Source organism: Dermacentor andersoni, chromosome 6 (assembly GCF_023375885.2).
Source record: "Dermacentor andersoni chromosome 6, qqDerAnde1_hic_scaffold, whole genome shotgun sequence".
NCBI classification, from domain to species: Eukaryota; Metazoa; Arthropoda; class Arachnida; order Ixodida; family Ixodidae; genus Dermacentor; species Dermacentor andersoni.
In genome coordinates, this window is record NC_092819.1 from 19,338,861 (window position 1) to 19,351,200 (window position 12,340).

The following is a 12,340-nucleotide window of genomic DNA, read 5'->3' on the forward strand; positions in this document are numbered from 1 at the left end:
GAATAAATCTTCTCGAACTTCCCACTCATGTGTTCGCTAAGTGCACATGCACCACTGCAGGTAAGTCCTCCATTCAGTTAGCTTCCCTTAATCCGAACTCCTTTTAATTCACACAAATTTTCGGTCACCTTCGAGTTCAAATTATCGATATTTGACTGTACAACTATGTCAAGGCAATTCACAACGCCTTCAGAACTAAATGGCAAAGCGGACTGTTTTCCAAATAAATGCATAACTGCAGAGCGAACCATGCAGACCATTCTTTGTCAGTGCATCAGTGCTCTGTGACTGCAGCAGAGCGCACACTACAGTACACACCTGTTACATCAAATTCTAAAGGACTATGAAAATCTGTTCACGTTAAAGTGATGTCGGCAAAAGCTGACACCAACTCAAATGTCTCTGCCCTGGCATTCAAAATATATGCGTCCTTGCTATCGCCAGACTGCAGCACATCAAGAATGTCCTTGCTTATTGATTTATTTCCAGATACTGCAAAATTTTGTCACCAGCTTTTCTACAATATTTGATTGTGAAAAGGATATATGCAGAAATGAGTACATAAAACATGTGCACACTATGACCAGTGCTTATTCTTGGCATGCACAAAGCTGCGAGCAATGTTAAAGCACTGTGCGGGCTTGGGGCAGGCAAGCACGCTTTGACATGATCCCGGGCCAGGCTCGTGCCCAACTGCTTCGGGTCAGGCTTGGGCTTCAGTTGATCCTGTAACAGGCCCAGTTATATATGCAATTTCGCTAAGATGTGGACTATGGGAAACCAAGCAATGATGTGTGCTGACACGCGATTCCTCATCACTGAAAATTCGACTGAACTGTTGAGACGAACCAGGTTGTATTTTCCGGTCTTGTAAAAATGCCAAATCTGTTGTCTTGTGCTACAGCTGTGCATTTATTGAAGCATCACTCCGCTTGGAAAATTGTGTGTGGCTTGCCTAAAGCTGCATATTGCACATCCATAGTGTTTGGACACATCAGGAATTTAGTTCAGTAGTTCTTTTGTAGTTTTTCACTTGGCATTGCTTTGGTCTTTAAGAACCCTGGAAGCACTTGCTTAGCACATGGTCACCTTACACGATATATTTGTAATTTTACACTGCCTTTCATTTTCTTTCCTTTACCCCATCTTTCAGAATATGGCTGCTTTCAGGCAACAGTTTGAGAACTTCTCGCAGTTCTTCTTTTCCTCACAAGCTATGAACAATGACACCATTGCCAAGGTATTTCTTTTTCTGTGTAATCTGTAATATACCTACATTTAACCTGCTATGTACAGTTAACCTTCGGTATAATGAACTTCAAGAAGTATTTAACTTTTCATCACCTCTTTGTCTCTAGAGCACCATGTATTTAGGACCTCAATATAGCAAAATGTGTTCTGCCGCAAAGGAATACAGAGACAATAAATGGAAACTTCCACGGAAGTGGATGGTTAAGTGATATAATTGCAAGTGGCTCTTTCCGAATACACCTCTCAAATTGTGTCCTGTGCGACAAGAGTGCCAAAGTGGAGCAGCGCCATGTTCCATTTAAAGAACAAGTGCGATATGATCCTGTCTCGCCCCATGCAATGCGTGCTTTAGGTGAGAGTGAAAGCGTGCGAGGGCAATACAAGAAACATGGTGGCTTCACGAGTGCCACCTTCCCATGCGAGCAAAAGGAGGGGGGGGGAGGGGTGTGACCTCGCGGTAACTCAATCAAATGCGCGTGACCGGACGCGAAGGTAGGGGGAAGAGGGGGTAAGTTGGCGCATATGTTTCCTGGTGCAGCCGTGCTTGCGCATAGCTATAAGTGCAGCTAATCTGCCGCATGTGGAAAGAGTGGGCATGCAGAGACGGCGTGGCATCGTGTAAGCTGTCTTCCAGTGCATCCGAAATGTAGCATTTATATCTACTCAGGTCTTCTCTGCTGCCAGCACATTTTGCTTAAGTGCAGCACAATAGTGACACCAGTTGCTCTGTGCCATTACGCTGATGTCTGGCCGTAATCGAATGCCAAAAAAAAAAATGAACATTCCTGCACACCCACAATTCATGCCTAGGCTAAGAGCATGCAGTCAAAATGGCGTCCTTTCACCTGTGTGGTGGTTGCCTGGCCAGTGGATTGTGATGGCAGCAATGATGTCTTTTTGCGGAGGTGCTAACGGAGTGACATTTTTCCATTTTAATGGCTCCCATGAAAATCCTCGAATCTATGCTGATCCTGGAGTTTCATCATTCCATCTTTAAAAACTGCAGGCTGAGATTCTAATAAATATGGTATTTGAGCATTTTGTCAATGTTGTTGTTTGCAGATTAATGGACTCTCTGCTAAGGTTTCAGAAGCAGGCACGGTGCAGACATCGGTCATTAAGAGGCAAGTACTACGAAAGTTCCCGTTTTGGCATTTTTCCAATGGATTCCTTCATAGCATTGGTGTTGTTTCACTGGTATGTGTGTGTGTATATGTGTACAAATACATATACAAAGTTCATATTCCACTGCTGTACACAGCAATTTCTTGCAGCTTCACAAAAGCAAGGCAATTTTTAGGTGTCCTCATTAACACAGCCTCAAGCAGCTTTAGTCTCCATAAAGTTTGTATTTGACGAAGGTCTGCTGAGAAATTACCTATGGAATCTGCACTGATTGCTAACCAACACTGAGGAGTGACTAGTAGTGACTGCATTTGCTGTTATTTGCAGCATTGGTAGCAGCAGCTTGCAGAGACTACATTGAGACTGACACATTGCATGTGCAACATGTTTTGTAGTCAGCAGGACATACCTAGAGCACAGCTCATGACGCCACATGTAGTGACCAGTTGCCTGCAACAGGCTTAGAATGGAGGTCGCGTCTATGATTAGGGTTTGTAGCTATTAGAGGTTGCACATTCGTTCAATGAGTGAGCTGTGAATTCACTTGCCCTTATTTTCAGCAATGCTGAATCGCTCGCCAAGTCCTCGGGGGGCCTTGTTTCCACCGTGGCTGCTCTGCACCAGGACGGCGCCAAGGCAGCGAGCGATTGCTTGGCTAGAGTAAGTAAACCAGTAACATTCATGTGTAGTTGGTTACAGATTAAAAATTCAGTGGCCAATGCATCTCAAAGGCGATCACTTCATGTATGCCAACCAATAGTCTTTAATTTGTCAGTTAGTAGTGTGCATATGTACTGTCTTCCCTTGTCGCTGCATGGACCTCTTGCTCTTTTTCGTTTACAGGTGCATCTTTTAAAGCAATAGAATTCTGTCTAAACAGCATGCCATGCAAAGCACATACTCATGCAATAGAACATCGGCTAAGAGGAAGCTTTAGCTCGGGCCCAACTCCGACGCGGCCTATTCAAATACATGTTAAACACAAAAATGTTTCTCCGAGATAACCCCTGGGTTGATCTTAATGAAATTTGCTGCATTTGAGAAAGTTAAATTCTAGTGATTGTAGGAAGTGCTACGTCAATTTAGGGCCTGAATTTTGTTTAAAATATTTTTTAAAATTCGAAAGTTCGAAAAAAAAAATAGAAGCGTGAAGTTTACAAATTCATAGCTCTGCATCAAGAACGAATATTGCGGTTCTGTAAACAGCATCCAATAGATCCCTGAAAGCGGACAAATTCGATACATCATTTTATATATTATGAGAGTTTGTTGCGTTGTTTACAAGGGTTTTGCAGAAGCTGTATTTCCATATTACTAAATTTTTGAGATTCATGTGTAACATTTCAATTTTGTCCGCTTTAGACGTACTATTCGATGCAATTCACAGAATTGATATCATTTTCCATTGCTGAATTAGAGTTGTAAACTTGATAGTTTTGTATATGAAAATTTTGGATTTTTTCCAAATTTTAATAATATACTTCTGACCTAAATCACAAATTTGAAACCAACAGTCACTAGATTTTAAGTTTTTCTTTTAAATGCAACAAATTTTTTCAAATTCGGTGCAGTACTTGCAGAGAAAAACTAATTCTCCTTTTACATGTATTTAGATAGGAGCACCCGAACCAGCTTTCTCTTTTAAGTGCAGTGCAAGTATCCAGAAATATCGTCGATTCCTGTAAATTCAATCTCTCTTAATTCAAATTTTCCTTGGATTCAGTTGCACTGAATAGTCCTGGGTTAATCTGCAGCAACTGCAAATGACAAGCCAAGATTGTGCCTTGATGCAGATTGTGATCCCATGTGTCTAGTGTTGGCAGTTGCTCAATCAAGTTTCTGAGGTGTGGTACAGAGTTCTGACAGTGAGTGCTCGTAGTCAAAGCGAGATCTGTTGATGTTTGCCTGAGCGATGTTCGACACTGATAAATCTATGAACGTTCCTTCATATAGATCTTTTAAAATTATTTTTAATTTGCGGGTGCCATCTGGTGACGACTGCTGGCACTAAGCAAAGTCAGCGTGCTCTGCCATGCCTCCAAGATTTATGATAGCAAATCAAACACTCTCGAATTGGATGCCATGAGCCACACTGGTGGATTACCCTTGGCATGATCTGCACCGCCTCGCTGGCACTCCTAACGGGGTTATTGCCGGACCTTCTTGCGATTTCTTTATCAATTATTTCTGACTATATAATATCTATCAAGAATATCCTCGGAATTTGGGAGATTATTTTTACTGCTGACTTTAAATTGCAAATTTCGTTAATTTGACGTTTAAAGTTTTTCGTTGCTAGTATGCCTTCGTTTCATCGAGGTTTGACTGTGTGTATGTGTGTGTGTGTGTGAGAGAGAGATCACTGCCATAAACCTGTCCTGCAAGCCCAGTTTCAAAGTATTTCAGCACTTGCAAAGGGCTACTATCTATCTAATAGAATACAACCATTGAATACACTGCCTTTGAGTGCTGAAGAAGTGCTGCCATTGATGTACTAAAACATGAGTGCACTAAATCTGGCTTTTGAGCACTGACAACATTGTGCAGCCATCTATGTAGTACAAGGAAAGTTCCTTCGTTGAATTTATTTTGAAAACAGGAACATTGCCAATGTTTAGCAGTATCATACTGACAAGTTAGGCTTATCGAAAATGCTTATTGGGTTAGAGAGCCAGTTTGCTACAAGATTGAGATTACCATAACACAAAGTCCCTGTACTCAATTTTGGTGTGTTATGGAACCCCCATTCATGAAAGGGCCCCTCACCAGGCCACATAGCATATTTTGGTTATATGCTGGAAGTTGTTACATGCCCTCTAGGAAGTGTTCTACCGCAGTACTTCTTCAAATTGGTTCCTTAATAGCCAAAATAGAAATATTTCAGTGCCGCGAACTCATGGTTTCATGAGGCAGGCATCACCGCCAACATAACTCTACACTTGCCCAGTCTAGCCTCCGCAAGCGAAATTCCTTCCCTGCGTTCTCCCATACCGAAGCTCGAGGATCGCGGAAGGAATACGTTGCAGGCCGTGCCTTTTTCATCTCTCCCTCGCGTTTTTGCCGAGTTGCGCCCCTATGGTGACAATCCCGCACGCGAGCTGTTGCGGTTGTCTCGTTTTGTGCTGGGGGCAATTTTGTGCGCTCGGCACGAGAGCACCTGTTTAGTGGTATAAGTAGGTCCTACAAGAGGATAAAGGTGCATGAACGCGACGCTGGAACCCGGTACAGAATTAGTTTAGTTCTCTGCGTGCGCCATTGCACGATGTAGGAACAAGCAGACGAAATGGAAGTACATTTCTCTTCCTGTGATGCGAAGCAAAAAAAACAAACATTCATACATTTGGTTTGTGTATTTTATTATTTCTTTAAACTTTAATTCCTCTCTTGAAGCAACAGATTACACAAGTAACAGATGTTGCCTTGAATAATTCTTAGTGTCACAGGTTATTATGAGCAACGTCACAACATGTACATGTATGTAGGCGCACTTGCTGATGTACGTCGTCACCCCCCCCTCCCCCCCCTGTCCCTTGTCTTCGAGTGCGGCATCTGCGAGAAGGGAAAACGGCATTCAGTTTGAAATTTCAGCTTTCTGTGGCGCGTAGCGATGTAATTATTAGCAGACACGAACGTGAGCATGCATTGTATGCACTGCGCAAAACGGCTCAACATGGCCAGACCTGGTGAGAGGCCCTTTAAGAGTAAAGGTCCCATCATTGAAAGTAGGTTTAAAGCCGAGATCTAGCTTTCAGGAGCAAGTCTGTTTGTAGCTACTCTTAATGTCAGTTTGGCTCATTGCGAACCGGCAATAATTTGTAACTGCATTGTTGCCCTCCTTGCATGTGGCAGCTGGTGCACTCTACATTGTACCATCCTGTTAAAACGTTATGTGCCCATTTTATGCAGGCGGCAAAGGCCTCCGGCAGCCTTTCCAACATCCATAAGATTGTGGAAAAGAGCATCTCTGATGAGGTGGCTTCGACATCTGCAGTGAGTTCTTTATAATTTTTTAATATAATTTTTATTTATGATTTATACATTTTATAAAATTATAATATAATTTTTAATGAATAATGAACAATTTTTTTTATTTTTATTCAAGTGGGGAGTGTGGCCCAGGCTTTGTATACCTTCTTTAAATCCTTGAACACCCTTAAATTTGGAAAAAGATTCAAGGGCCCTTGAACCTCCTTGCAAATTCATGTGCTCCTTGAAAACTGGGTATATTGGAGGCGTCCTTTGAGCATTCAAAGTAACAGACTTTGCACAGGGGCTTGCACAGGGGCAGACACTGTCTATAGGCAAACAATCCTAGATATGTTTTTTGTTGAGATTGTTGCTAAACAATTGCAATATGCAGTGTCCACAGCCACCAACGGCAGGCTTGTTTAAATCGCTGTTGCCATTGTGGAGCTAGTCAAAGCCAGATCAAGTGACCAAACCATACCACCATTTTGCTGTTTTTGTGGTTAGTTCATGCCGCAGCTCTCACGGCCCCATTTTCAAGCCCTAGGCATGCCTTGTGGCAAGTAAGCTACAGCCCTTTTGGTTTTAACGTGACGAGTTACGTTGGCTGAAATCGGGCACTACAGTTGTAGACTGATTTTCCGGACTCAAAAAATTCGGACATGCTCGATTGTTCAGTCTGCTTCGCGGCTCCCCATAGACCATAATGTATAACAACTGCTGAAAGTTCGGACACCTTGCAACCTCTTGTCTGAAAAATTAGACAACTCGATCGAGAGTACCATGCACCGACTCTGGCCGGTGCATGGTTCGACTTGCTGAACGCCATTTTTGTTTTGAACGGAGCCTCCTTGCTGCCCCACAAAGTGGCACTACTGCAAATCCCCCCTCATTATCATCGTTTCTGCCTGGTTCGATAGAGTGGCTCTATAGCAGTTCCAGTTTCAGCTTAGTAAGCCATGTCAAGACAATCCAGCCGCCGATTTGTTTCTTCGCGCACAACGCTGCGAATAGGCCACGTTTTTCGTTTATGTGACTGGTGTCGGCATGGTGGTGTTTGCTTTGTGTGCTCTGTCGAGGTTGCGGTGATCCAACGCGGCATACGGAAACATTGCGTCAAGTGTCTAATGGCGCCAACAGTGCCCGCACAGACTGTGCTGGGAAATGCTGGCAAGCGGGTGCCGGGAGGCCTAGGATTTGTCGCCTTCTGATGTGCTCCCTACTGACGTGGAAAATGTTCTGCTGAGACCTGCGCAGTGGTTGCATTGCGATTCTGGACACCGTCTCATTTGACAGTTTCATAAGTGCTGACACTGCTGTACTGACATGCGCAGAACTACGGTTTCTGCTGCATCGCCAGACGATGACTCCGAGTTGGAAGATGACGAACCATGTGCTACGCTGCCGTCGCATGCAAAGCGTGTACAAGCAGTGACTGTGCTTTCAGCCACCTATAGTGACCGTACGACCCTCTCAGAGATTCAGGCTTATCTGATGGCGCGTAAACGGAACAGCGTGCAACGGCGCATTCACAATTTCTTCAAGCCTACTGCCGAGACAGAATAAGTGCGTGGAAATAAAGTATTTCATTTTTTTTTCCGTTAATCTGCTTTTTCGGACACCTGTTTATTGGGACATTTCCGCAGTCCCCGTGAGGTCCGAATAAACGGTCGGCGACTGTTGACCATTGTGCCAGAAGGTGGTTGAAGTCATTACAAAAGGAAAGTCAACTTCAAAAAGCAACCTGAAGATCTTGAAGCCTGTGTCCAACTCTGCAAACCAGCTGCAAGAAATTGCACATAACCAGGAGATTGCACTATTTTTCAGTGTATGTGTACAAATAAGGTTTGTTCCCCCCCCCCCCCCTTGAATTTTGGCCTTCGGCATTCTTGAAATGATTGAATTGTGCAGTGAAATCTCGTTAAACCGTAGTTGGCCGGAGCTCGGAATAAGTACGTGCTAAACGGTAGCACTGTTTAACCGAAATAGCACGAGATCGACCACTTACCTGTCAAAAACGGAACTCGGAGAGGGTGCGATGAAAGGGAAAAAACGGGCAGTATTTATTCACTTCGCGCAACAAAAGTCTGTTATTTTCGTTTGATGCCGCAGCGGCCTAGCAGCTTTTCAGCCAGCCCCCTCTTCTCGGCAAACACTCGCATGGCAAATTCCTCGTTGGCATTACGTATTCTCCGCGCACGTGCACGATAGCGCTGCAGAACTCGCGGGGCGCCTTTTAGATTGCGGGGTGCTGTTCTCGTCGCGACGATTGCATTCATGAGGCTGACGTGACTCGCAGCTTCTGCCACTGTCGGTCCTGAATTGCCCGTGCTGTCGCTTTCCGTGTTGTCCTCATCACTGTTGCTAGCCGACACAAGTAAATATGGCATTTGCCCCAGTTCCTGGCCCTATGTTGCAATGAATGCATTTTTTAATTCGCATAAAGGCAGATGTGCACCCAGTAAGCCCATGTAAATAACATTGCCCTAGAAATGGGTCACTTTCATACTGTGCATTTCACATCCAACAGTTAAGCCTGGTGCTCTGGTGTCGTTTGGCTGGTGTAGCAGCATGCCCCTTTCTCACTTTCTTTCCTTTCTTATTCCATCTAGTGCTCAATGGACCTCACTTTTTACAGCCTTGCACAGTGTGTGCTCATGCGTGCATGTGCTACCACCACTGCAGGCAGGTTTTCATAATGCAATTGACCTTCAGCTTTGCATTCGATGCTGCTGTTCTGCACTTGTGTTTTTATGGACTAGTCTCATTAAAGGTGATGGCAACAACTTTTTCCACTCTTGACGAATTCGCGCTTTGCACTGTAATTACTGGATCAAGTGATCCGTTCATGGTCCTTTAATGTACTGAACTGCATGCGGACATCCTATTATTAATTTCCTCGTTTCTCTCCTCTTCCTTCCTCTAAGTGTGTGAAAGATGATCCACTTATTCCAGAGTATCCAGTAGCGGTATGTTTCCAACAGTCCTGTTCCATGCTTCTTTTGTTTCAGATTCTAGCTGAGCAGAAAAGAGTTGCTGATGATAGAATGGCAGCCTGCAATAGGGGCATATCAGAAACCGTTGCTGCTGGAACTGACGCTGCACAAGGCCAAGCTGACAGAGCCAAGGCCTTGACTGGAGACTTGGAGGCCACAGAGTCGCACAGCTGCGGCCAGCTTTTGTCCATGTGCCAGCGTGGCACTGTGCAAACTGCACAAGCACAGGACATTTCTGAAGCTCTTCGTGCAGGCATTGCGAACAACATGGCAAAATGCTCCTCGGTGGTCTCTGACTTCTTCCGGAATGACCTGCAGGAGTATGTCCCCACTGGTAAGAGGGTGTTCCTTTAACATGCATTGTGTACTTTTCTTAACCCTTTCAGGGTCAATGACGTGCCTAAATATACGGCGCCGCAAACAACTTCAAATATGGCCGATGCCGTATATTTATGGCGCCGTCTGTACGCTAAAAAAGCCCGCCAATTTCCTAACTTTTCTATCATGTGCTGCCACTATGTGGGAATACAGGGAATTTTTTTCTTCGCCCGTATCCCTCTCTTGGTTTTCGTTGCATGGTTTGTTTTAGAACTAGTTTGCTCCCGCGCGTCTATATAGTACCAATCACGCATTGGCGCGCGCGCAGACGGTGGTTCGTGTTTTGTTCCGCGGGAGGTATCAGCTCCTTGCGCTTGCAAAACTGATGGCTATCTCGTTACTAATCGCTCAAAGGGCGACCGCTCGTTTAGTGCTCACAGGGGTGCGCACAGGAAGGATGCCGCTGTGCATGCATTTCTGTTGCTTTTTCTTTTTTTTTTGACACTCACAAAAACTAATTGCCTCTAGTTGGCAATGAGATGAAGATTAGCGGAAGTTTGTCGCACATGCTTTTTTTACAGGCACACAACCACACAGTTTTCCTGAGTGCACGCACCTACCCAGTTTGATTACGGTATGGATGTACATATTAGTGTAAGAGCAGGAACATTGGAGTCTTCCAAATTATTCTCGTCTGCGCATTTTCAAGGCCTTGAACTATGTGTATAAAAATGCATCAAATTTTTAATTCTTATAAGTTCATTTCCTTTTTTGTTGTTATTCATGAATGAAGAGTACATATATACCAATGCAAAATATATTTTTTTCTCACTTTATGGTCGCCCTAGAAACATTGCGGTAAATTTTTTTAGAAATAAGTCCCTAAGAATTGAAATCTGCAATAAAAAAAATCGACCCTCAAAGGATGAAAGAATGCATAGGCTTCAGTCAGTTGGTGGTGGTACATTTCATTGTTTTTTGGCTCCAAGTAGGAGATGAGGACATGCCAGAAAGAGATGAGCTCGTCTGTTCTATTCCACCTCTGTCCTGTATTCTCGAAAAAGGCAGTGGCAATTTTTTATACTGTCCAACGTATCCGAAATTGATCACGGAAATCTGGGGCCATTTCATCACATCAAATCATTGCTGTTAGTCCCATTCTACTTGTGGCTTACCTTTTTTGTGGACAAATAGACTTTTGATGCGCAAAAGAAAACTTTTTGTTGTTCATTTACAGGTAGTGAACATTTTAAAAAATCACTGTTTATCAAGGAAACTTGTACTGTGATTTTTAAGAGAAATAAAGAAACATGCACTGTAATCTCCTAGTAAGAGCATTTCACATCGCCCAATTTATTTATCCCTGAAAATTAACTGCTAAGCAAATACTATTTCCGTATAATAAATACAATGAATAACCAAAGTCTTTCGCTCTCTGCAAGCTCCACATCTGTTCAGAAATTGAGGAAATACAGAGACGCTGTCATTATACAAACGCTGAACACATTTGAATCCAATTTGCTGCATTGAAGAGTGCTAAATTCTATTGACTGTGGGAAGCAGTTTTAATTTATGGCCAGGGATTTCAACCATTAGTTGTCGAAAGTTGCAAGCTTTCTGCCTGAATTCTTTCGTAATTTCTATTTTTAGAGCACGGCTGTGCAGATGGGAAATGATGCAGTAGACTTCAGTTCTTTTGACTCCAGTTACATTTTTCGATTAATTCAATCCCAACTGGTGCCCATGCATTTCTAGGGGCCGAAACTTTCATTCTCTATCCTAAAATTGGCCTTTGCTGTACAACTTCAACTTGACCTGTCAGCTTGCGCACACATGAGCATGCGCCCCTTTTTGGCCCTTGTGGCGATCCCCCGGGCGCTGCCATGTGATGTGTCCATAGCTTGCCTCAACTGCCCCCATTGTCTCAATGTTTACAATTGGTGTGTATGACGTTGGTGCGGCTTAGCAAGCCTCTGTTTCAGGAGGTATCGGAGACAATCACTTGCTGGACGACATGAAGCTTTGGCCACAACTGCACAGAACATGCTAGAGCGCTTTGGGAGCCGATTAAGCTATGTTCAGATGGCGCGAGCAGTGCTTGTTCTGAAAGTGGGGCTAAATATGTATTGCAAGCTATCCAAACGTTCCGCTCCTGAATTGAATCGGAATTAGTGTTTTGCTCAGTAAATTTCCTCAGTGCAGTCACCACCTGATTATTTTCTGCCCGATCACTTGCGGGTGTGCTCAGTTCTGATAGATTTGTTCTTGCTGAGCGCAAGGCTTGACATGTGGCTATTTTGTATGTTGTAATGCCTTGTAGCAAAAGATGTATTATTGCTTGTAACTCGCTTACTCTTCTGGATTGCTACAAACCATTCAGCTTTGACCATATGTGCACTACCAGTGTAGTCCCTCATTTGTAGTGCATATATGGTGCACATTTATTCAAGTGTGTACGCATTCACTTATTGACACGTTGGCGATTGAGTTAGCATAGCTCCGTGCCAGTTGGGGGAGAGGTATGTAGATACTGTACGTGAAACTATGACAGAAGCGCTGCTCCCTTTGTTGTTTAATGAGCGGTATTCACTCTTGCCGACATTCCAGGGCTGAAGCACTTTCTTTGAAGGTTAGTGGAACAGCGCTGGTGGATGAGCAAATTTCTGTATCGTCAAGGAAAGTGC

General features: G+C 43.8%; 1 protein-coding gene across 2 annotated transcripts in view; it reads left to right on the forward strand.

The window, feature by feature from the left end:
* Window positions 1–12,340, forward strand: part of LOC126521552 (kinesin-like protein KIF11) — a 71,738-nt gene that overhangs the window by 44,162 nt on the left and 15,236 nt on the right. For both annotated transcript variants that reach the window (XM_055065909.2, XM_050170250.3), the window contains exons 17-21: window positions 1,154–1,240; window positions 2,314–2,375; window positions 2,937–3,036; window positions 6,283–6,366; window positions 9,354–9,672. In XM_055065909.2, coding sequence (XP_054921884.1) covers window positions 1,154–1,240; window positions 2,314–2,375; window positions 2,937–3,036; window positions 6,283–6,366; window positions 9,354–9,672 — 652 coding nt within the window. The remainder of the gene's footprint in view (window positions 1–1,153; window positions 1,241–2,313; window positions 2,376–2,936; window positions 3,037–6,282; window positions 6,367–9,353; window positions 9,673–12,340) is intronic.